The sequence below is a fragment of the Mauremys mutica genome, chromosome 4, assembly GCF_020497125.1.
Source record: "Mauremys mutica isolate MM-2020 ecotype Southern chromosome 4, ASM2049712v1, whole genome shotgun sequence".
Classification (NCBI taxonomy): domain Eukaryota; kingdom Metazoa; phylum Chordata; order Testudines; family Geoemydidae; genus Mauremys; species Mauremys mutica.
Window position 1 is genome coordinate 99,900,190 of NC_059075.1, and position 26,339 is coordinate 99,926,528.

General features: G+C 41.7%; 1 protein-coding gene across 2 annotated transcripts in view; it reads left to right on the forward strand.

The window, feature by feature from the left end:
- Nucleotides 1–26,339, forward strand: part of TRIM66 (tripartite motif containing 66) — an 80,667-nt gene that overhangs the window by 25,317 nt on the left and 29,011 nt on the right. For both annotated transcript variants that reach the window (XM_045014894.1, XM_045014895.1), the window contains exons 5-11: nt 10,748–10,880; nt 12,378–12,494; nt 13,871–13,985; nt 14,774–14,920; nt 15,364–15,481; nt 18,370–19,259; nt 21,528–21,689. In XM_045014894.1, coding sequence (XP_044870829.1) covers nt 10,748–10,880; nt 12,378–12,494; nt 13,871–13,985; nt 14,774–14,920; nt 15,364–15,481; nt 18,370–19,259; nt 21,528–21,689 — 1,682 coding nt within the window. The remainder of the gene's footprint in view (nt 1–10,747; nt 10,881–12,377; nt 12,495–13,870; nt 13,986–14,773; nt 14,921–15,363; nt 15,482–18,369; nt 19,260–21,527; nt 21,690–26,339) is intronic.

Consider the following 26,339-nt stretch of genomic DNA (forward strand, 5'->3'; position numbering starts at 1 on the left):
GGCAAAGAGATTGGGACTGGAATGAAAAGACTAAGGCGTGGAGATTGGGACTGAGTATGCAGATAGACTGGGACTGATTTGAGGATTCAGGGATGAGGAAGAGATGATTGGGACTGGGATGAAGGGGTCCATCTTGCAGGTAGTAGACAGAAGAGGCTGTGATCACTGTAGCATGCTTCCCTCCAGAGCCTGGAATGAAACCCAAGATTCCTGAGTCCCATCATTCCTCTACTTCCAGCAAGTATCTGAAGTTCACTGGCAGAGTCTGTGTCTTGTTCCCCTGTAATGCTTGTCCACATGGAGGATGATGACCTACTACTGCTATCAGTTACTCCATTACCTCAAGTGATAGTGGTCTTGCGGTGATCTGAAGGTTCCAGCTGTGCTGATGAGCCATCTGGGTGTCGTTATGAATTTCTGTTTTTTTCAGTTTGCTTTTTTTTTTTAAAGACTTAGGAAATTGCATACAATCTATGTTAAAAGAACATTAAAGTTGCAACGGCAAGTAATCAAACGTTAGGAAGTTGTATTTCACTAAGAAGCTGTTATCTGTGTCTGTTATCATTTGTTGCAGAAATTGGAAGGTGTGTAATGAATGAGGCAGGGGATGGCAGGAAGAGAAAAGATGGCCTCATGGTTTAGGCAGTTGAATGCTATCCTGGAGAATTGGATTCTATACCTGCTTCTGCCACAGAGTTCCTGTGTGATGCTAGTAAAGTCACTTACATCAAACTTTTCACAAGTGGTCACTAATTGTGTATTCTTCATTTTCTGGGTGCATGATTTGAGATCTTGGGGTCTGATTTGTGGAAGTGCTGCATGCTCACAGCTGCAACTGACATCAGTGGGAGATGTGCTTTGAATATATAAAGTACTTAAAAAAACCCTAAGTATTCTAAAATCCAGTCCTGGGCAGCTCAACCCAAAATTAGTGGACCCTTTGGACCTTAATTTGTCTCTGTCTCAGTTCCCCATGTGTAAAGTGGAGATAATACCCCCTCATCTCACCAGAGTGTTGTGAAGATAAATGAATTAATATTTGTGAAGCTCTCTAATACTATAGTAATGAGCACCATAGATATGGCCATGAGGAAATTAATAATTCTGTCTTCAGAGAAGGGTTTGAATAGCATCCAGTAAATAAGGCCTGGGGCCTTATTTACTGAGGGTAAACACAATATAGAAAAGGTGCTCATTAAGTGAGTGCTGTCCCTTCTGTGCAGTGAAGGAAGCAGTGGTCCTGTGGAAAAACTAATGTGATATGATATATAATTAAAGCCGGTATCAATGCATACACACAAGGGGGCCTAAGTAAGGTTGCACATCAATGTTAATTCTGGCATTTCCTAACTTTTGAATTTTTGACTTTGCAACTTAATATTTTTAATGCAGTTTTGTGTGTGAAATATCTATTTAGCTTAAGTTGATTAGGAACAAATTAAGCTAAACTGATATTAGCTATTCATAAACTGTAAAGTATTTTGCAGTAGGATTTTACACCAGTTTAACTAAACCGATTTAAGACTGTGTCTACACTAGCTGCCTTACAGCAGCACAGCCAGACCGATGCAGCTGTGCTACTGGAAGATCTCCCGTGTAGCCGCTCTGTGCCAACAGAGAGAGCTCTCCCGTTGACATAATTAAACCACCCCAACAAGCAGCAGTAGCTATGTCAGCGGGAGAGCATCTCCCGCCAACATAGCATTGTCCACACTGGCACTTCTGTCAGTGTAACTTATGTCGGTCAGGGGTATTTTTTTTTTCACATCCCCAAGCGACATAAGTTTTTTCCAACAAAAGTGCTAGTGTACATATAGCCTAAGTTCACCCCTTAAGTTAAACCAATGCATCTTTCTCATGTATGGTTTTGTGCATGTCAGAGAGACTGAGCAGAAGGTGCTTGAAAGGCAGAAAGTAGAACATAAAGGAGTCTCAAAAGAGCACATCTAAGTGCATTTTAGAAAATGCTGCACAATCACTTTAGCTATGAGAGAGATAAAGGACAGAAACAAGGAAGAAGCATAGATGAAGACTGTTCTTTTTTTCTTGCAGTTTTTATATAGAACCCAATCCTTTACTCCTTATACAGGCAAAGCTCACCTAAAAGTCAATGGGAGTTTCTCTGTGTAAGATGTACAGATTAGGGGACTTAATATTAGAGCTATTGATCAGTTACCAGATGGTGGAGGGAAGGAAATAAAACTTTAGAACAACAGTCAAAAATAAAACAGCACATAAAATGTAGTTTTTAGAATTCTATTTGACCCCAAGCTAGGAAATGGTAGGCTGTTTTCTGAGCATAAAGCAAAGTTAAAACAGCATGTTGTAAGAGCGTAAGAATGGCCATACTGGGTCAGATCAGTAGCCCAGTATCCTGTCTTCTATCAGTGGCCAATGCCAGATGCTTCAGAGGGAATGAATAGAACAGGGTACTTTCATCCCCTGATTCATCCCATGTCATCCAGTCCCATGTTCTGTCAGTCAGAGGTTTAGGGACACCAGAGCATGGGATTGAATCCATGACCATTTTATCTAATAGCCCTTGATGGACCTATGCTCCATGAATTTATCTAATTTTTTTTAACTCATTTATATATTTGGCCTTCACAACAACCCCTGGCAATGAGTTCCACAGGTTGACTGTGTGTTGTGTGAAAAAATACTTCCTTTTATTTGTTTTAAACCTACTGCCTAATAATTTTGGTGGGTGACCCTTGATGCTTGTGTTATGTGAAAGGATAAATAACACTTTCTTATTCACTTTCTCCACATCATTCATGATTTTATAGACTTATATCAGATCCCACCCAGTCATCTCTTTTCCGAGCTGAACAGTTCCATTCTTTTTAACTGAACAGTTCCAGTTTTTTTAATCTCTCCTCAAATGGAGGCTGTTCCATACCCCTAATCATTTTTGTTGCCCTTCTCTGTACTTTTTCTAGTTCTAATATATATTTTTTAGAAAGGGTGACCAAAACTGCACGTAGTATTCAGGGTGTGGGTGTGCTATGTATTATATAGTGGCCTTATGATATTTTCTGTCATCTTATCTCTTTCCTAATGGTTCTTAACATTGTTAGCTTTTTTGACTGACACTGCACTTTGAGAAGATGTTTTCATAGAACTATACACAACAACTAGAAGATCTCTTTCGGTCTTTATCACAGCCAATTTAGTCTCCACCATTTTGTGTGTGTAGTTGGGATTATATTTTCCAGAATGCACTATTTTGCATTTATCAACGCTGAATTTCATCTGCCATTTTGTTGCCCAGTCAAAAGAGATCCTTTTGTAACTCTTTGCAGTCAGGTTTGAATAACTATCTTGAGTAATTTTGTATCATCAGGAGATGATATCCCTTTTTTTTCAGATCATTTATCAATCTGTTGAACAGCGCAGGTCCCAGTACAGATCTTTGGGGGACCCCGCTATTTACCTTCTCCACTGGGAAAAGTGACCATTTTTTCCTACCCATTTTTTCCTATCTTTAAACCAGTTACTGATCCATGGGAGGATCTTCCCTCTTATCCCATGACTGCCTGCTTTGCTTAAGAGCCATTGATGAGGAACCATGTCAAAGGCTTTCTGAAAGTCCAAGTATACTACATCCATTGGATCACCCTTGTCCACATGTTTGTTGACCACCTCAAAAAATTCTAATAGATTTGTGAGGCATGATTTTTCTTTACAAAAGCCATATGACTTTTCCCCAGCGATATGATCTTAATCTATGTAATATTCAGCTCTTTGCTATAGTTTCAACCAGTTTGCCTGGTACTGAAGTTAAGGCTTACCAGCTTGTAAGTGTCAGGATCGCATCTGAAGCCTTTTAAAAAAAAATCATTGTTTCATTAACTATCCACCAGTTATCTGGTACAGAGGCTGATTTAAGTCGTAGGTTACACGCCACAGTTAGTAATTCTGCAATTTAATATTTGAGTTCCTTCAGAATGCTTGGGTGAATATCAAGTGGTCCTGGTGACTTACTACTGTTTAATTTATCAATTTGTTCCAAAACCTTCTCTATTAACACGTCAATGTGGGATAGTTCCTCAGATTTGTCACCTAAAAAGAAAGACTCACGTTTGGGACTCTCCCTCACATCCTCTGCAGAGTAAACTGATGCAAAGAATTCATTTAATTTCTCCGTGATGGTCTTGTCTTCCTTGTACTTCCTTTAGTACCCTGATCATCCAGTGCCCCCACTGATTGTTTTTTAGGCTTCTTGCTTCTGATGTAGTTACAAAAACTAAACAGCAATTTAATTTAATGAAAACACAATAGGTACCTCGAGTGCCTGGACTTAAATGGTGCTAGTATCCTCATTTAAGTCCAGGCACTCAAGTTCACCCATCTTAATATTTTTGTTAAGTTAAGTTTCTTTTATATGGGGATTTTTTATTGTTTTATATTTTCCCAGTTGTGATAATCTGAGTACAGATATGAGTAAATATTTTATTACCAAATTGTGTCTTAAATATATATTTTTTTAACTTTCGACTAAGGATAAGCATAAAAGTGCTGAATACAAGGACAGGATAGTTTTATTTTCAGGTTAATGGCAGGAAAAGATCTGTTGTTTTGATTCACAGGGTACCTTTTGTGTTTTCATTAAATGCTGTGTGAGTTTACACTGTTGACAAACAATGGTCAGAAAAGCTACTCATGGTTTATTTGTGCTACAAGTCCTTTAACTAAAAACTGTTCTCACCATTTTACTCCTACGCCCGCACAGAGCTAAAACAGAAAAAATTGGGAAATTGATTGTTTTTAAAGCTACAAAAGGAGCAATTCACAGCTTGGTTAATCTGGGACATAAGTCAGGGATGTAAAGCTGATGTGCAGTTCAGTAACTCATTTGTTACCAGGAGCTCATGTCTGTTAAGTACTGGATAGAACTGAAGGCGTTGGATTAGAGCTATGATGCCCAGAACATACATACCTGAAAGACTGCCTCCTTCCCTGTTCTATAGTGCCACAGTTTTGATCAATGGAGATGTCTGTGCTGGAGACTCACTGATATAGGAGAGGGTACTGCTGGCCGGGCATTTGCTGTGAGGGCTACTAAGCTTTGGAACTCACTGAATTCCCTGCTCTGACTTTCAGGGCATGCTGTGAGGCATTTGGTTTTCTCTAGCTGGGAGGGGATTGGAAGGCTGTGTTGGGTGATCTTCCAGGTATTTTTTTGCTGCTGTGTTACTATTAGTAGGTTTGGCTATGTTAATTAAGGGTTAGATGGAGGAAGGTTACAGGAGTGGTCTGTTTCATAGTTGTATAGCTATTTGTCAAGGTATACCTAAAGCAAAGGATGGGCCCTCATTTTTAATGGCTATGTGTATAAATCCAAATAAATATTTTTTCTCTCCCCCCCCCCCCGCCCGCCCGCCCTGTTAGGAGAACACTGGTGCAAACCAGCTGTGTACAAATGCTGTTAGCTGACCTGTTTATGGAATTTCCAACACCAGTGTGACGGCCTGGCTGTAACATTGCTGGTTATGAATATAAAGTGAAGCTGCAATGTGGCTAATAGTTGGAGCAAATCATGGACAGGAATGTTTTTTATTTAACATTGACTGAAGAAGGGAGCCAGTACAATGAGGGCCAAGAGTATGTGTAAGCGTGTGGACTCACCCCCTGCAGCGCCTCCTGCTGGTCTCTGTCGGGAATTAGCTCATCCAGCTTTCAGAGTGCCCTCTGCAGGCCGGTGATCTGCCTTACCACTGCTGCTGGGCCCCCGTGTCCCTCCTGGACCTGGTGCCCCATTATCTGGGGTGCTGCCCCCTGGCAGTAACCCCTTTCTCTCAGGGTCTCCCACCCAGGGGGAACCCCCACCACTACCCCCACCTTGTCTCAGTGTAAGGCTACTGCCAGTCACCAACTAGCCCCTGTTCCCTGGGGCAGACTGCAGTGTATGCTACTCATCACTGGCAAGGGGGGTTTGGGGCCTGCTGCCTCAGCCTACCCATGGGCTGCCCCCTGCAACCCCTGTATCCAGTTTGGCCTTCTACTAGGCTGGAGACTTTCCAGGCCGGAGCTCCCCGTCTCCCTTGGCCTTTCCCCAGCCCTGCTCCAATCTAGGTACTCTCTTCTCCGTTCTCTCCCTAAAGGCAGAGAGAGACTCTTTGGGCTCCTGGCTCGCAGCCTCTTATAGTGGCCAACCGGGCCCTGTTTGGGGCATGGCCGCAGCTCTGCCTGCTTCCCCCAATCAGCCCAGTGGTTGCTTTCTCCTGCCACAGCTCTTTCCTAGGGCTGTTTTAAGCCCCTCAGGGCAGGAGCGGGTGTCCACCCCGCTACAGTACTTTTTTCATAGATTGATTTTTGTTGATAGTTTGAAAAAAAAAATCTTCTTGGGTCTGTGACTACCATATACATAAACTTTGATGAAATCTGTTCACAAAATCAATGTAATAAACAAGGATAACAAGATAGGCACTGAAGATGTGAAAGAAGATTTATTATAGCATAAGAAGCTATATGAAAAAATGTCTGTCTTAGGAGAGTAAGCTCTGAAGAAGTCTTTTACTTAGGGGCTTTCCATTGATACCAGGCAAACCTCATGATGTTCAAAGTTTTTTGAACTTCTCCGACTGTATTTTAGATGAATAAAACCATAACCTTTTTTCCCTCTCATTCCCGCCCAGTTTTTTTTCCAAAGGAGATTCAATTTTTAGTATATTTTTTTGCCCTAGCTAAATGGAAGTGTATGCTATGCCTTGGCATAGAAGAACTCCTCGCATCCAAAAGTTAGGCTAGTGCCAAGTGAATATCCAGTAAGCAGTGTATATACTGTATTTATTGCTTCATTGGATTTTTTCTCTCTGCTCTTTGCGCTGCTCTTTTTTTAGTCTATCCAACATGAACATGCATTCACATGTAATTTGTGCAAGTCAAATTTTAAACCTATGAAGCTGGAGGAGGGATCTTATTAGGCAAGTTGATTTTGCCCATCCCTAATTGACATTCCAGGTCTTCAAATGCCAGAAAATTGAAGCTACCCTTCTAGTATAACAGGGTATGTCTATACTGCAATTAAAAACCCACAATTGGCTCGTGCCAGCTTCAGTCTTGCTAGGCTCAAGCCAAAGGGTTGTTTAATTATGGTGTAGACATTCCTGCGAGGTGTGTGTGGAGGGTCCGAAAGCTGTTCTGCAGCCTGAGCCCAAACATCTACACCACAATCAAAGAGCCCCTTAGCTCAAGTCCCGTGAGTCCGAGGCAGCTGGCAAGGGTCAGCTGCAGGTTTTTAATTGCAGTGTAAACATACGCACAGAGATCACACTGTCTTATATTTGTTTAAGATATGGACAATTACTGTATGCAGGCCTTGGAAATGGTGATCCAAAATGGTGAATGTGTTCATCTTTTTTTTTTTAAATAGAGAGTTAAAAATGCCCATGTTAAGCTTCTGTGAACTAGATAGTTATTTTCTTCATCTGTTTCAAAACTCACATTCTGAAGGAAAGTGATGGTAGTGCCAGTACATAGGGCAAATGATTCCTTACTATTATTGATATTATGCTCAATAAACTGATTTGGATTATGATAGCTATGATTCCCACATGGAGAGAATAGTTCTGAACTGGGAATAAAAGTAAGTGTAGAATGCAAGCAGTGTAATGAGATTGCCAATTGGCACCTGATATGTTTATTGAGCCCTGGGAGTTACTAGAGTGATGTGGCTTTGAATCTGTGTGATTGTAGCTGACAAGGCTTCTCCCTAGTTTCCATTTGAATAGAGGCTGTCTTTTAAATCTGACATCATACTGAGAAAACATTGATTTCTTTGGAATGATTTAAATCACCAGTAGGCTACAGATCTTTCAGAGGGAGAAAGCAAAGTAGAAGCTTTTACTGTATGACTGTAAATAAGAGTCTTTCATTGTACTTGGACTAGTTTGACCTTAAAAAACAGTTCCCACTATAAGCAAGAGCTATTTGCATTGTCCTCAAAACCCAGACAGCAGGGGTAGCCTTGGTCCTGTACTTTCACAATATAACCATCCTGCCTCTCAAGAGCCTGCCTGGGAGATGGGACACAGAACATCTCTAGATGTTTTTCAGATTATGAAATCTGAGGTACAGATTATGTTACTCACTGCATTTGGTACACTGCTCTGATAAGGTAGAGGAAAATCACCCTTGAACATCTAATTGCTTGATTTTTGCAGAGGTGGGTTTTTTAATGCATAAGCAGGTGTTGCACAGAAACTAGACCCATTGAAAACATGGGATTGTGAATTTATGAAGCATGAATTCTTTCTTGGATACATAGAAGGCTATTAGGGGAGGGATGAATAAAGTTCAGGCTCACCTTCCATTTTTTAATAATACTGTTTATTAAAATTTTACACAGGGATAATACAAAACAAAAATGTCAGGTAATTATACATCCATGAAAAATAAAACATGACACCATGGTTACTAATGCATAAAAAATGTAAAATATGCAATGCTGTTGCATAAAAATCTTGATCTAATACCTCGTACAAATTATCTTATTACACATTAAATCCAGGATGGAAAGAAAGACAGCTTTGAATTTTGAGGAAGTAAATGAACCTAATCATCAATGAGAATAGGCTGGAAATCTAGCCAAGAAGGCAATAAGACACTTGATTTTTAACTGCTCAGATTCATGCTGTCCCAAGAGGCCGGGGATAGATTCTATCCATCCATACTTTTATTCTAAGTGTCAGAAACAAGAAGGGCCTCGCAGTAAGCAAACCTCATGAGTCTATTGTGCCTTTTATATCATGACTTTGAAACTAGCATTACGTGACTGAATTAGAACAGGGATGAACGTGCTTGATGCATGTTAAAAGAAAAATTGTCTACAAATATGTATTAGCAATGGTCTTGAGCTAAAACCCACACTTCTCAATTTAGAAGTAGTTTGGCTCTCTGGGCCAAACTTCTTGGCTCACCTAAGGAAGAATAGATATATATTATATAATACATCAGAGAGAGACTCAGTTGTGAGCAGGGTGATATCTTTTTGCATACCTAAGCACACAGTGAACTAGGGATCTGCTTGAGATGGCAAGAGTTCACTCTCTCTGACTGATCCTTCTTTTTTCTTCACTGGCAACATCCTGTGAAACAAAGATGTCACCAGCTTCAAGACAAATCTCTGGATTCTCCTTGTGATTTAACTGCACAAAAGCTTAGTCACCATATTAGTCACTGGCCTGTTGTACACCATTTCTTTGTTGTCAGATTAATGTTGTTGGTATTATTGTTTGTATTACAGCAGTGCCCAGATGCCCCGTAATGGCCTGATTTGGGAATTGTACTGACACATAGTAAGAAGCAGTCACTGCCCCAAATTGCTTAGCGTCTGACAGATATACCAGGCAAAGTGTGGAAGAAAGGAAGTATTATAATCCACATTTTTATAAATAGGGAATTGAAGACTATTAATCTAGAGTTGGTAACTTCAGTGAAGTTTTCGAGAGATGGTGACAACACAGGACACAGTCTCCACAAGGCTGTTCCTTTGGGGATGTGATTATGTACCTCCCCCCCCCATGTAATGCTTATAAAAGACCTAATAAAATCAGCCATGTTATGGGCGGGGGCTGTGTGAATTCCTCAGTATAGTTCTGTGACAACACCTTAGTCCTGACCTGTTTGAGCCTTCAGTCTCTCTTCAGCAAAGACTGCCTGTCATGCCAAACTCTGTGATGTTTTGGTGATGTGCATGAAGTGGAACTAATAAGGAGATATTATATTTATTTTCACTTGAAACCCAAGCTGGGTCTCCACAGATGAAAATGTGCTTGATAAACTGCTTTTGCCCTATTATGAACTCGTGACGGGTGAACCTTTAAAATGTTTAGGTGGGTGGGCTAAGTTAGATATCTCAAGTCTGAACACTTATCTGGAGCCTCTGGGATTCAAGAAAACAGCTTTTGAGTTTTCAACACAGATGCACTTGCGAGCATATAATTCTAGAAAGGGGCTTTGTTACTCTTGTTTCACTATCCTTTGAGTTCTCTCTCACCCTGCTCTCACGCTCTCTTTCTCAGGCAATTCCTCCACATGTGGAAGAAGGCAAGTATAGACCGCATACATGCAACCCTCCCACTTTGCAGTTCCACTGTGCATTGCTTATCACTCCTGTTTAGGGAATAATGCTTACCCTGTTTTAACGTGCAGGAGCAGGTGCAGGAACCACAAGTTGTTGAAGTTTATGTAGTGCTGCATTTGACCACAGAAGCCAAACATGAGTGCAAAGAAAACCCCAGAGACACCTTTTTAGGAATAAATCTCCTTGCTTCTTTCCTGACTTTGGATTCACTTAACATATTTATTTTACTGCATGTTACACCAGTTTCTTTGTAATAGTATCAGTATTGCCAACTTCAAGCATTCAAAAATCATGAATCAACCCCGCCTCAAATCATGAAATTGTCTTAAATCATGAGATTTCAAAAATATTACAGTTTGAGTTCTTTTTCTTTGTGATCTGGTTTCTGAGCCTTTAGGCTGCACTCAGGTTATGTTTTCAAGTTTTGCTCTGCAGCCATAAAGACTAGAAACTTACATGAGAAACTTAACTTTCATGTTTTTTAAAAAGTCAGTCTCACGTGACTCCAAGAGCTGAGGCTTTAAGAACAACATCAAGATTTGCCATAAAATCATGAGAGTTGGCAACACTGCAATATGTAAAAGGCAAAACCAAGGCAGCTTTGCAGTACCACAGTTACAATTAGTGTTCAGTGCTCCACTGTCTTATATTCTCCAGGAACTGAAGGGGGAGCAAATGAGTTTTCCTTGTTTTGTCCAATCCACCGTCAAGAGAGCCTTAAACTGTTTTGTGAGACCTGTGATGTCCTTACTTGCCGCAACTGCCTTCTGACCGAACACAAGGAACACAGGTACCAAACGTGAATTCCTTATTGACCCCATCTAAAAACAGTTAACGTGGCCTTGAGGTTGCAGAGCTGCATTTCTTATCAATATAGTCACCAAAAATCAAGGAAATCACAGGTTAATACAACTTTAACGGGCATGCCAAACTCAAGTCACATGCCCTGCACCCAACAGCTTAATACCCAGACGCACTCACAGACTCTGCAGCTCATACCCTTCCAATTCCAGTATCTACCCAACCTCCATGTGCACATCCAGTTCCTCACAATCAGACTCTAACCTGAATTCTGGCCTTGGCATAGTTAAGACATCTCACCAATAGACATACTTTTATTTAAAGAGTCAATAATGTATTATTTTTACAAAAAAATATTCTGAGGTCAACATTTTGAGTATGACTGTGATTGTGAGAAGGTGTGTGCGCACCATGGGAAGTTCTTATGTTGAAATTGAAGGAGATTTTTGTGAGGTGAGTCTGTGACTGTTTGGGTACTAATGGGTGGGATACAGAGGTGTTGGATGTGGGGGGATATAGAGGGTTTGTGATTGGAAGGGAAGGTGGGAGCATGGCAAGGGGTTAGAAGGGAAGCAGAAGAATATGGGAAGCGAATAAATGTGGGCAGTGAAACTGACACATCTGTTTTACTGCAGCCTATATTTGTGCAGACAGTCTGTGTGTTTAGGTGGTAGACGTGGTGTGCATGTGCAAATACAGGATGGGTGCTTTTTGAGGTTTTGGTGCACAATTTTGGATGCTCAGATTGAGGTCCCTTTGAAATTTTTCTATAAATACTAGTTTCTCATCAGTGCAGTCCAGCAGCTCAGGGTGTGAGCTAGTAATGTGGCCTGTAAGGTTTGTACGGCATATATTAGCAAATAATTTTTAAAAAAAAATAAATCCATATGAAATACAAACCTGGCTTCTCTAACTGTCTGTGTGTGTCCCTAGTTGCTCCTCTCCTAAATAGATTGATCCCAACTATGTTTTTATCTAGGGCTTAGGCACATGCACTTACTTAAGGCAAGACCATGCATGGACCTTTGTGTAGAGGAGAAGAAGGGTGCAAGGACCCATGTAAAAGCCAGGCATAGCTGGAATCTTTGTGGGGGCGTGTAGGGATTGTTCCTTTCCAACTCCCTTGTTGGGGGTTCATAGCCCTCCAGAGGCTGTGGAGGAAAGCCCATTGCTCTGTTCTATGTGCTCACCAGCAGAGCTTGCTGGCCGCACAGAGAGAAATAGTAAACTTCATCCAGTAAAAGAGTGTAGCAGCAGGTGGAAAATAACAATGGGCAAATTCTTTTGGGATTGGTGCAGCTCCCAGTGTGTCCTGGCAGGCGCAACTGAGCTCTTAATTGTATTCTGATTTATTATTAATCTGCTAAGTAACAACAATGCCTTATTGTTAGCTAGCAAAGAAGGAAAAATATTTAGGGAAGACTTGATGAATGACTAATTTGTGAACAGAACAGGAAACCATGTGAAAACTTCCCTCCTTTCCCAGGTTCATGCATCTTGAAGAGGCTTTGCAAAATCAGAGGGTTATCCTAGAAAATGTAACAGCCAAAGTGGAAGAGAGAAAAACTGGGATGCAGGTCTCAGCTAAACAGATTGAAGACAGGTAACTGTTGCACATGAAAGGAGGTATTCAGTAAAAAAAATCCTATTTCAGCTAAAAATGTAGCTAAACATGCTAGATTTTTTTTCTTTAAAAGTAGAAAATAATAGGTAGATTAAATATCTCAAATATACATATGCAGTTAAAAGGCAAAGATGCCATTTCTCAGTACTTCAGAACTGGGGCAGGCTGAAGGAGCATATGACAATTGATTGCAACTTCCAAAGATATTTTGATATTATCTAGCAATACCGAAGTAGAACAGGAAAAGATCAGAGCTATCGATTATATAAAACTCTAGTACTTGTTTTTTCAAGAAACCTGGCAACCAAGCTGCAATTAAAGACATGAACTTAAGGCCATGTCTACACTAGCACTTATGTTGGCAAAACTTACATTGCTCAGGTGTGTGAAAAAAACACCTCTCGGAGTGACATAAGTTTCACTGGCATAAGTGGTAGTGTATACAGCGCTATGTTGGTGGTGTATCCATCTATACTGTAGTGTAGTATGCAGTAATTAATTAGACATTAATTTTTCTGAAGGTAAATTAAACATATTTATTTGAGACTATTGTTTTTCTTTATTTTGCCCTTCTTTTGTCAGTTGTCCATCTGAACCATGTGAGGGTTTCTTGTATGCAGAGGGTAGATGTAGTTTTCTCTGTTCCCTAGGGAGAAGAATAAAGCATGTAGAATATTCTTAGGCTTATCAGGAAATGTCAGTAAACATTAATTTCACTGTACAAACCAAAACCAAAACATTTCCAGCGATGATCATTGAAATTTACAGATTGGCAAAATAAGAAAAATGCTGCTTGAGAACTTATGAGAGTTTGATTTAATTATATTTACTTTGTACATTGACATGTGACATTGGCAATTTGTGTTTAATGGTTATAAAGGTTTAATTTATTGAATCTCAATGTCTTCTGTTATTAAATAATTATTGTCAGACCACCGCATAATTTTCCACAACTGTGAAAATTTAAATGGATGAAATTTTTTACAAATACTTAAAAATCATAATTTTGTGCAACTGTGAAAATTTAAATAGATACAAATAAAAATGCTTAAAAAATCGATATTATCCATCAAAATTATAAAAAATAAAATTGAATTCTGCCAGCGTTAAATGTTCTTGACTTGTGCTGTGTATATGAAGCAATTTTAGAGGACCAGTGGGAAAGTGTTTGAGAGCCTGATCTAGTTCCACTGAAATCAGTGGGAATTGTTCCATTCGCTTCAGTGGACGATGGATCAGGCCCTGAATCTGTTATCAATTCTCAGATCTGTTCTCCGTGCCATTAATAACTATCAAATGCTGAATAAATGGAAGGCTGATTGATTCATGAAGGTGTATTTATACTTTCCCCACAGGTTATTTGAAGTAAAACATTTGCACAGAAAAGTGGAAAATCAGATCAAAATGGCCAAGATGGTTTTGATGAATGAAATCAATAAACGAACAAATACCCTTCTAGAGCAACTTGAGGTAAGTGAGAATGATACCAGTGACACTGAAAATTGGTTTAACAAGAGAGTTTTTCTGACATCGCCTTGGCAAGTTAAATCCTAACCCCAGCCAGAAGAAAGAATACGTCTTGTGTAAGTTATAGTGTATCAGTTAAACAAAATATTTTTTCTCTCAAACGTAAAATGGGATCATAGTCAGAAAGGTAACTATGAAAAATGGCACGTTATTTGCTCCTTGTGGGCCAGCCATATTTTCATATGTGGTTACAATGTCTGTGCCTACAAAATGCATGGCACCCAGAGATGCCCTTGAATCTATTGCCACGGACTTCCTGTTTTCATGTACCAATGTGGAGTTTGCACAGGCACCTGTTACACCATCCTTTGAATATTAGACTCTCTGGTCCACATTCTGGAAAATGACCTGCAATTCTGGATGATTCAGCTTTCAGGCATTTTGATACCATCTCTGTGCCTGTCTGTCTATGATACCAGTGGGGTTGCTTATGAGCTTAAAGCTGAGCATGTGCTTAAACGCTTTGTTTGATCAGGGCCACAGTGCTCAGCACTTTTCAGGGTTGAGCTCCCGTCGGTTCCTGTGGAACTTGGAAGTGTCTGTTGCATAAGAAGGGAACCTATCTGTTAGCTCTGCTGTCTCTTTCTACTTGATGGTTCAAAGAGGTTCCAAATTTTCAGCAAGTGCCCATCCAGACAATGCCTTTTATGATACACACAGACTGTATGTAGTAAGTATATCTGAATGCTGGCTAAAGTTATGCAGAACATGCTATTTCTCATTATCACCAGAGAATTACCAGCGAGAGGAAACAGAAGTTGGAGCAACAACTTCAAGGCGTCATGGTTTTAAACAGGCAGTTTGAACACGTGCAGAACTTTATCAACTGGGCAGTGTGCAGTAAAAACAGCATTCCATTCCTCTTCAGTAAGGAACTGGTAAGAGTAATACACACTGTCTGAGTGAGAGGAAATTGTGCAGTGGTACAAGATCCAGTAGGGTAACTTAATTAGGAAAATAGTGAATCAGAAAGAAATGAGTGGGAGAAGCCTCGTGAACCGTGCAGGAGCCATAAGTCAGGGATCAGGGAGCCCTAAAAAGATAGGAGTCTACCAGGGCGCTCCGCACACAAGGCCGGAGTACAGGGGAAAGCCAGATTCAGAATGGGGCTCTTGTTGCCTGCAAATAAAAAATATTTTTGTGCAGCATAAAATATATCTGAATGTTGTCTGCAAGCCGAGGTTAGAGGAGCTTTGTATGATATTAGGCTAAATTCATTTCTGGTCAATGACACTCTTAAGGATTTAATGTTTCTTCAACATTAAACTATAATGATTTTAAATCTACTGGATGAAACAATGATCCTTTGATTTTTCGCCAGATTGTGTTTCAGATACAGCATTTGCTGGAGACAAATTGTACCACAGAAGTAGGCCCTCCTTGGAAGATCAGATTCACTTGGGACCCTTCTTTCTGGACTAAACAACTGTCCAATTTAGGTAAGAAAAATACAGCATGACGAGTATGATTTTCTGCATTAGATAAGTGCTGGTAAAGTGTTCAAAGCTGTACTAGAGACACAGATAAAGAAAACCCCTGCCTCAAAGAGCTTTCCTTAGCTCAGTTAAGAAATTGTACAGGGCATGATAGTGTAAAATATAGTGTCTCATTAAGCCTTATTTCACTGCCATGGGGCACTTAAACCAGCTGAACAGCAATAAATGTTAAGTATTATTACACTGTGATGTACAATATATCAGCTGTCCAAGAAAAAAGGTGTCTGAGTGGCTCTGTAGATGTAAAGAACTTACACAGAATACTATGTGATGGTATGTCATTAATAATAAAATCCCCTTTAAAATATGAGGCACCCAGGTGGTAAGTGCTGACTTAGTTAGATAAGGTCATGACAAAATATGACCCCTTTGGTTATATGGGAGTTGCACAATTATAAACTATGCAACTGACATTACTTTGGCTTTGCGAAGAGTGGTAGTGGGGGTGTCTTTGTGTAAATTTCACCAATTATGGTCAGAAAACAGAACAGCTAATATACATGTAACTCAGAGGATTAAAAGACACAGGAAGACATTACAAGTTTTCAGGAACATTCACTTACCTTATTTCATAATGATAATATATAGAATACAATGACATAGCAAGCTGTTTGTGTGCTTTATTATGTAATACACAAGGTGGGTGTGGTAATACCTTATATGGACACTATAGGACACCCCATAAAAGGTTTAGCCTCACCCACCTTATTTCTCATATCCTGGGACCAATACGGCTAGAACAACTTATGATGTAATGACGTATTCATTTCAAGCTGTTTGCTATATCATTGTGTCCCAATTATTTGAAAGGTTATTATGAGAAGGAAATAAGTGAAGGGTAAGAGATGGACCTGTTAATTCCACTTTTTATTAGAGTACATTAAAACAAAACCCAAACCACAAATTATAAGTTACACTCTGTAGATGCCTTTGTTATTCATGCTATATATTTGATTGACCATAAACATTTAACTGAAATGACATACATTGTAGTAACACTCAATACCAAATTCAAATCATGAGTTTTATCTTTGCCTGTTTTATGCCAAATACTGTTCTGAGCAAACTGGTCCCCATCCTCCCTAGCAAGTGGCAACCTGGTACCATTCCAGTGGCCCTAAAGTCAGCCTAGTCAGCCAGTGGAGGATTCCCTGGGTGGAAAAGAACCACTGTAGCAAGTCCTACAGCATTCCCTCCTATCTTCCACAGAGTGGCCTTGGCTGGGACATCCCTATGCTGCCGGAATGGCCTTGGGACCTGACCAGTGCCTGGCACAGTCAGGATTGGGGGGCACAAAGGTGGCTTAAAGACAATTTTGTTCCCCCCAGACACACTGCAGTGGATGCACAAGACATGATGGACCTAAGGATCCAGCCTGTTGCATATCTATTTATATAATATATATACATACATTTCATCTTGTGCCTTCCACCTGCTATACATTTGCTGGCTGCAGTAGATTTTTCCAGTTCAGTCTTCTGCAGTAGTAATCTAGTTCAGTCTTCTGATCAAAGATCTGAAAGGTCATTCCTCATCCCATTTAAAGACATTTAACACTAGACTGCATAAAGCACTAGAAAATATACTGCAGGGAATAATCCTATACTTTCAGGGAGATTGACAAGATCACTTCATAGGCCGTGTCTGTCTTCTGTGATTTTTATGATTCCCTTCTACATGACCAGGGCCGCCCAGAGGATTCTGGGAGCCCGGGGTCTTCGGCGGCGGGAGGCCCTTCCGTTCTGGGACCCGCCGCCGAAGTGCCCCGAAGACCCGCGGCGGGAGCCCCCCGCCGCCGAATTACCGCCGAAGCGGGACCCGCCGCCGAAGTGCAGCCCGGTCTTCGGCGGTAATTCGGCGGGGGGCGGTCCCCGCTGCGGGTCTTTGGGGCACTTCGGCGGCGGGTCCCGGAACGGAAGGGGCCCCCCACCGCCGAAGACCGGGCTGCGCTTCGGCGGCGGGTCCCGCTTCCCCCCCGCCCCGGCCCCAGCCTCTTACCCCCGGCTCCCTCCTCACCCAGAGTCTCAGCGCCTCGCCCGACAGCCGCAGCGTGTGGCCGGCGGGGCCTGAGCTCTGCCCCGCTCAGAGCCGCGTGGTGAGGGGGGCGGGGCTGCGAGCTCCACGCCGAGCGGAGGGAGCTGAGCTCAGCCCGGAGCTCCCAGCCCCGCCCCCTGACCACGCGGCTCTGAGCAGGGCGGGGCTCAGAGGCCCCGGCGGAGACTCGGCGCTTGATGCGCTGAGGCTCCAGGAGAGGGGCGGAGGCGGGAGCCTCCGCTGTTCTCTTGGGGGCCCCTGCGGAGCCCGGGGCCCGGGGCAAATTGCCCCCTTTGCCCCCCCCCGGGCGGCCCTGTACATGACATTCATCCAATTTATTTGTCTTACTTTCATTCTGGAAACAAATGTTCTGTGTGCCTATGTTTATGGATGAGAACATATGTTTATACATTAATAAAAAATGGTAGCTTTGGCCACATCCATCAGTTAAAATAATGGGACTTGAGTGACAATTTTTCAAAGTGACTGGTGTTTTAACCATGAGTCCGATTGACATCAGTGGGAGTTTGTGATTTAGAATCATGCAAAATTCTTAGAAAATGTATCCTTGATGGTTTTGTTTAGTGGAAAAGATAGAAAATGAGAAGTTATCCTGAAGGGCTTTTTAAACAGGATGTGAGTAATTTCAAAATTGAACCTGAGAAAAAGAAATTGCCTTTGTAGAATTTACCCATAAAGTGGCAAATTAAACAATTTGTCAAGATCCCAGTTCATTGGCTAGGAACAAGTGATGGTAGCAGTTAATTGTAGCAAAAGTAATTGTACTGCTTTCACAGGTAGCTTAACAATGGAAGGTGGACACACTCCTCATTCAGATGTCCCAACCTATGGAAATATACAAGGATTACAGACATCAATGTATCACGGACAACATTCACCAGCGCCACAGCTTGAAGCTATCAATAACCAGTCACATCAGTTTCCACCTCCTGTTCAGTCTCCTACACCAGTGTGTTGCTCCCATTGCTTCAACATTCCTCACATGAATAAGAGTCAGCGTCCTCAGCACCATATGAGCCATCATCAGAATTTTAGACAACCTCTTGAAATGCAGCAGCAGCCGCCACCACATTTTCCACTTCAATACAATGTTCAGCAGCATGAAAAAGAGCATAGGGGCACAGCTCTGCCTTTGAAAATAATGCAGCCTTGTCTAGAGCAGCCATCCCATTCAGAGCAGGATAATGTATCTGGAAGGATGGGAAAACATTTGCAAGCTCAGCAGCCACAGCAGACTCCACATCCAGTTTACACGGTTCCCCCACAAGATATTCATCAGGTTCACTCCGGTCATGTGCAACAATTGCACACACAGCCTGCTTTGCAAACTCCAACTGTGCAAGTGCAGCTTGGTCATCTTCAGAAGCTGAAGCTTAACCACATGCAGCAGCAGCAACCACAGCCATCGCCTCCCACATCAAGTCAGAATGAAAACGCGCATGAACAAGTCATACAACAGAGTTTGGACATAATGCACCACCAGTTTGAACTGGAAGAAATGAAAAAGGATTTGGAGCTTCTCCTTCAGGCTCAAGGGCAACCAAGCTTGCAGCTGAATCAAGCCAAACAACCTCAGCATGTTCAGCAAACCATTGTTGGACAGATAAACTACATAGTGAGGCAACCAGCCCCAGTTCAGCAGCAAATCCAAGATGAAGTGCAACAAGTAAGTTCTCCAGAGCATCCCTTCCCCCCTCAATGCATTTAGTCAGCACTGGCTCAGAGCTTGAGACAGAGATTATAAATGTAGCTATTTCAGTGTTATTAACCAAGTTAGATCTGATAGCAGCTTTAGTTGTGAAGCATAACTCAGGTGAGTGTTGAGATTTTGTTTTTTGAATATGCTAATTAAATGTATGGAAATCACTTTACCACCGTTTTGGGTGGCTAAAACTTTATTATTTACAGTACAAGTTATTTTCTTCTTGTGAATATTTGTGTAACAGTATGGACTCAAGGCCTCAACTGAGATCAGGGCCCTGTTGTGCTAGGTTCTGTACATAGACAACAAGTAGTAGTTCCTGTTCCAAAGATCTTACATTCTTAATAGACAAGACAAACAAAAGGTGTGAGAAAATAAGTGTTGTTATCCCCATTTTACAGATGGGGAACTGAAGGACAGAGATATTAAATGACCTGCCGAAGATCACACAGGAAGTTTGTTGCAGAGCTCGGAACAGAGCACAGGTCTCCTGAGCCACAGTCCAGAGCCTTAATCACAAAACCACTCTACCTTTCTTTTGCTACATGCAGGGGAGGCCAAACTTACTGACCCTCCGAGCCACATACAATAATCCTCAGAAATTCGAGAGCTGCAAGACATGCACAACCTGCCCCATGGGCCAGTGCCTGCCGGGGTGTGGGGCTAAAGCCCTTACATCCCCCTTCCTGCAGGGCAGAAACTCCTAGTCCCACCACCCCGCTGCAGGGCAGAAGCTCCTAGTCCCACCACCCCGCCACAGGGCAGAAGCTCCTAGTCTCACCACCCAGCAGTAGGGCAGAAGCCCCAAGCTCCCCCCACCCAGTCTGGTAGTCAAAGAATGGGGTGCGTGCAGGGGGCTCCATGAGCTGCATTTTAACTGTAAAAGAGCCACATGCAGCTCAGGAGCCACAGTTTGGCCATGCCTGCTACATATCCTCAGTAAATGACAGCGTCACATGGACCAGTGAAGGGAATAAAACAGAGTCAGAGCTGTATAGGTGATGGGCAGGGGCGGCTCCAGGCACCAGAACGCCAAGCACGTGCCTGGGGCGGCAAGCCACGGGGGGCGCTCCGCCGGTCACCGCGAGGGCAGCAGGCAGGTTGCCTTCGGCGGCATGTCTGTGGAGGGTCCACTGGTCCTGCGGCTTCGGCGAACCTCCCGCAGGTGTTCCCCGAATCTGCAGGACCAGGGATCTCCCGCAGGCAAGCCGCCAAAGGCAACCTGCCTGCCGTGCTTGGGGTAGCAAAATACCTAGAGATGCCCCTGGTGACGGGTTACAGTAAATGTACATTCCCTGTTAGCTGATTTTCATCCAGCAGAAGACCACACTAGATAATACACTAGAATGCTATAAAATGAACCATATCCTCCCCTGCCTGCCCTCAGTCAGAACCATATAATTCAAGTCTATCACTGAGCCTGGTGGTAGCCACGGTGGCCACCCAGGGCAATATGGCTGAGAGCTTCCCAGACCACATTAGGCAAAGCCTGCACAAAGAGATGGCTCTTGCAATGCACTCAAAAGGTGGTGGGAGTTCAGGAAGATCTCCCAGGAAATTAATTCCACAGTCATGATTCTTTCACTTGGTAAACTCTGCCCAGGCAAGTACTGTAAACGCTGACCATCTTCCAAAGTGCTCCCATTGGTTTTAGCTGTCATGGCAGATAGTGTGTGGGAATACCTGGATTTTAGATCATTCAGGGTAGATTCTGTGCAGGATTTTTCCCATGATATGCTAAGGCTATGTCTACACTATGGACCTGACAGCAGCATACCTGTACTGCTTCAGCTGGGCTGCTGTGCGGTCTCCGGTGTAGCCGCTCTGTGCCTGCAGGATGGAGCTCTTCCACAGCATAATTAAACCACTCCCGGGTGGCAGTAGCTATGTCGGCAGGAGATGGTCTCCTGCCGACATAGCGCTGTTCATGCCAGCACTTTTGTTGGTGAAACTTGTATTGATCAGGGGTGTGTTTTTTTCACACCCCTGACTAACAAAAGTTTTGCCAACAAAAGTACTAGTATAGACAAAGCCTAAGAGGGAGATCAGTTTCTGTCTGTCTGTCTATCTCTCTGTTTTGGATTATTTTGAGTGTCTTTAAAACAACTGTGTTGTTATTATAAGGAATGTTCATTGTTTTAATATTTCACATATAGTGTGCTGATGTTATCTTCCTATGAGTTACTGGATCTGAGTTCCTGGAAACACTGAAATTTTATCCTTTCATCATAGGTTTGTGAGGATTCTGCTGAACTAGAAAGCGAAAAGCCGGTGCTTCCTCTTGATAGAAATGTTATTCCACCTCCGTCACAACCATTAGCTGAAGAAACCACTGTCAGCAGTCCCTCCCCAGAGAGCACTTTGCAACACCCTTCTTTGAATCCAGTGAGGAAGGTACACAAAGCTTTTCAAAACCCTTTTTAAGAGAACATGTACTTTTATAGTATTGAATGTCATGTGACACTTCTACTGGCGTTCACATCCAAGCTGAAGAATTTAAATGTCTGGCTTATGTTCTGTCAGCACAATGGCTTGCAAGTAACCAGGCAATTTTCAAAGCTGGTTACAGCTGCTTCCTCTCCCCTCTCTCTTTATCCTAACCTTCTTTATTTACTTTATGTATTATGATGAATCTGGTATTTTGGTATATTTGTTGCATTTTGGAAAAAAATATTTAAAAAATATAAATAAAAAAAAATGGTGGCAACCCAACATAGTTTACATCCACCTCTAACTTGGTTACAAGCCGTCTTACAATCGTGACTTGTAATTTTGCTATAAACTGTCTATGGGGGCATCTATAGCCTGGATACATCTAACATCACTGTTAAATATATAAATAAATACAGCAATGGACATGCTACAGGTATGGTAGTTGACAAGCAGCGTTCTGATAGAATCATGCTTGGCAATCAATCTTGGAAATGGTTGGATGGTTGTTTATCATTTATAAACTGTGCTGTAGAATGCCTTAGGCCTGGTCTACACTACAGGGTTAGGTCAACATAAGCTGCCTTGCATCAACCTAGCTATGGAAGTGTCTTCACTTAAATTTGGCTCCGACCAATGTAAGTGCCTCTCTACGCCGACTTAATAACACCACCTCCTCGAGCGGCGTAGAGTCATGGACGATGGAATTAGGTCAATGCAATGTCAGTGTAGACATTGCGTTGCTTACGTCAGCTGTTACTGGCTTCCAGGAGCCGTCCCACAGTGCCCCTCACTGACAATATACATCAATACAAACGCTCGTAGTGAGGACGCAAACTGCCAACACAAGGAGCCAAGTGTGCGCACACACAAATGATTTAATAACTGCGGTGGCTATATGCCAATGTAACTTAGATCGACAAAATTTTGTAGTATAAACATGGCCTTAGTGACCTAAGGAAAGAAAAGGGGGAAGGATGGAAAGGATAGATTAAAGGGACATAATTGTCTTGTACATCTGCTTTAATTTTCTTTATTGTGTATCTTTAAGCAGAAAAATAGTGGTCTCTTTTACTCCTAAACATTTTATGCACATGCTAGAGCCACAATTTGGGATCCCTGACCTGAAATGAGCCCCTGATCACCAAATAACGTGTATAGGCAGAGACTCTCAGATATTTTTTGAACATAAATGGTAACTCTACAGCCGTCTAACTACCTGAGGCTTATTTAATGTATATTGAGAAGCTGTCGTCTTCTCTAGAGCTTAACAGGAAACCTGTCTCTAAGGAAATGAGGCTTCCTGAAGTGCCCAATTATCTGTGAAGAGGTACAGTAGTCATGGAAAGAAGTCAGAGATGCAGGAGGAGTTAAGACCTTGGGAAGGTGACAGAAAGAACTAGGTATAGAGCAGAAGGAAGCTTAGATGGAAAGGCAAGAAGAGAGAGGAAGTGAAAGGAGGATTCTGAATATGAGAATGGAAGAGAAGAGAAGAAGGGTACTTGTAGAAGGAAAGAGAGAAAGGAAAGAATGACAGGTGTCTTAACAGACCTGACTGGTGTAAATATTTTTGTAAAGAAAGCTAAGCTCTCTCAATGTCACTGGCGTACTGGTTAGCTGTGGCTGAGATTGCAGCACCCCTGTACTACAAAGCTTTGTTGTTCCTGTTGTTAATATATTGTAATTGGCCATTTTGGGAGTGATGTCATGACATACTCAAGACCCTGCTAATCGCTGATTTCAAAGTGAATGTAAAGGGAAGTGTGTGGCAAGGTCCCCTGCAAACTGTTTCTGTGGAAGCTTTCTAATAAGGAAGGCAGTTTTCCTGACGTGCTAATTCTTGCTTTGAATGGGAGATTGGTTCCCACATAATTAAAAAAGAGAGATGGACACCATGGTGGTTTTGGTCTATTTTGGCTGCATTTGAGTGTACGTTTCTATATAGATCTCCATCCTGGCAACATTTGCCTTGGTACAGGTAGTGTTGGGCCCCTTCATCTTCCACATACAAGTTATATGAGACCACTGTAAAATGCTAATATATTTTATTTAACTGAGTAGAGCACTAAAACATTACAGTCAGAAAACATAACAGATAGAATGACAGGAGGCAAATATGAACATTCTTTTAATAAAAGAAAAACTGTTCTCCCTTTCAAGTAATAATTGGTGTTAGACATGTAAATGGTGCTTCCCAATTCTGCTCAAGTTCATTATACCAGTTCCCCCCTCTCCACACACTGCTTTCCTAATGGAGCATGATGATTTCTGTGCTGCCAAGAACCTCTGTTTAAAGAGGAAGCAGTGGAAAATTGAGACGTTTTAGAGCTAGGATGTAGCAGTAACTCAGAATAAACTGATTAGTGATAAATTGGGCAGGGTTTGTTAACAGAGAGTTCAAAATTTCCATTCCAACGACTTGTAGCCCTAAGTTGGTTTTTTGTTTTGTTTTGGTTTTTTTGCCAGGCTTGATTGCTCATGTGATTAGACACCTGTGTTTTAATTTTGCAACATATTTATGGTGTGCATCTGAGGCTACTGACTAATAACTAGCCTCTGTGTCACTATATGGGATCATATCTGTTTGGGCGTGAAGCTATACAAAACTGATGCTAATAATATTTTGGGATAACCACATTATTTGCAGATGGCAAAACCTCAAGTAAGTCATGTAGGTCATTCCAAACAAGGGCTAGTAAAGCCATTATACTATTCCCCATCACCAGATATTCTTTACATAAAGCAAGTGTTGCTAGTCAGGGTATGTCATGAATGTTGGCATTTAAGCCATCACTTTCCCAAAGTTCAGAAGCGTTCCTGTTTGGGCTGATCTGTGCTTTGTGTACTTGTTGAATGTGGTCTAGTGCCTGTATATATATCTTCAAATGTCTGCATGCTCTCTCATCTTCCTTTGCCCTGCTTTTTTTTTTAAAAAACACTTGTGGGAGTATTTACATTTCTGTCAGCCTTGCTGTCTTTCCTTGTCTGCCTCTGACTAGCCTTTCCCTGTGAGGGGAGCGCATTTGTTTTTGAAGACTATCTAGCTAGTGGATGTATTCATGTTCAGACAGTTGTGTGTTTTGTGTAAATCTTCCTTATTCCAAGTAATATAAATGTTGGGTTTGTGTAGCTCCCTTTAGGAATACAGCACTGAGCATGGAAATCCTCTTTTTAGCCACAAATCAGGCATAAGGTTCTCCACACTGCCCTGTCAATATACTCCACTTCTGTTCTGGAGGGAGCCAACTTTTTGGGTGAAAGAATAGTTTTGTCTCCCGGCCTGTTCAATGTTCTCTGTTGAGAATGCCAACAAGGCAGTGAATTAAATGCAGGTTGATTTAGTGATTTTTGTGATAATGACTTTTGTCTGTTGGGAACTGGACTGAGCCAGCAAATTCATTATACATTAGCCATTAACAGCTGTCTGATGGCGGTAACTTTCAATCACTACCAACATGGGCTACTTCTAACTAGGAATCTAGAGGTGAAGTTTACCAACCACCTGAATCATTTGGTCCTCCTGTTGTTTTTGCAGGGTACATTGGTGAGTTACTTATTTGCAAACAGGATCGGGGAGGGCAATCTATTTGAGAACAGATGCCAATTCTGTAAGATTTTTTGATGTAACTCTGATTTTGGGGGTGATAAACTGAGCATGACATTTGCTTGGCTTGAATGTGTTTCATTTTCCTTCATGCTCATGATCAGTTAGAGGTGTAACTTTAAAGCAGATAAAATGCAGAATTGGGAAGAAATGCTATTGTTATTGTACAGATGCACCATGTGCATCTTTTAATAGGAAGCTCAGATACAATGGTGATAGGCACTATCATGTTTACAGATCTTCCCTTTGTGAGTGTGTAACCAGCAGTGAGTGTATAATAACTAGACAGCCTTCCTCAAACCAAACTATTCTTTATTCTCACGGTAGGAACAAAACATAAGAAAAAATGATTTTTAAAACAAATAGTCTGTGTGTATGTATATCCTACTTAAGGCTTACCGTCTCCTCGTAGTGACCTGGACAGGCCTAACCTCTTCAGACCTTCCCAGCGCATGGTTGTGTCAGTCTGGTTTCCTGAACATATCCCAAACAACTCCTGGCCTTCCCTAGCCCTGAGAGTTTCTTCTTAAACTGCTATAGTCCTTTTGATCATCCTGTGTTCCATAGTCTTTTCCTGTCACACACTGTCTCTTACCAACCCATAAATGTTTCCTGAAGATTGGCTTATCTTGAGCCATTGTTTTGCTTCCTGCTTATTTTTCCTTACAGCAGGACAGTACCCTATTAAACAAAACCAATATATTCACACAGTAAACATCTCAATAACCCACTCAACATACAGTATTCATTCATTATTACAGAGCAGCTCCACGTTTGTCACAGGTATAGAAATACCTAAATAGGTAGGTAGATCCCATCAAATGCTTCTCATCAGAGTGATGTTTCCAAATGCATCACGTTTTCTTTTACTCCCATATCAGGTAGTCTTTTATAGAGTCTAAGGCCAGAAGGGACCACTGCGCTCATCCATTCTGACTTCCTGTATATCATAGGCGGGAGACGTTTTCCAAAATAATCCCTGATTGAACTAGAGTATATCTTTCAGAAAA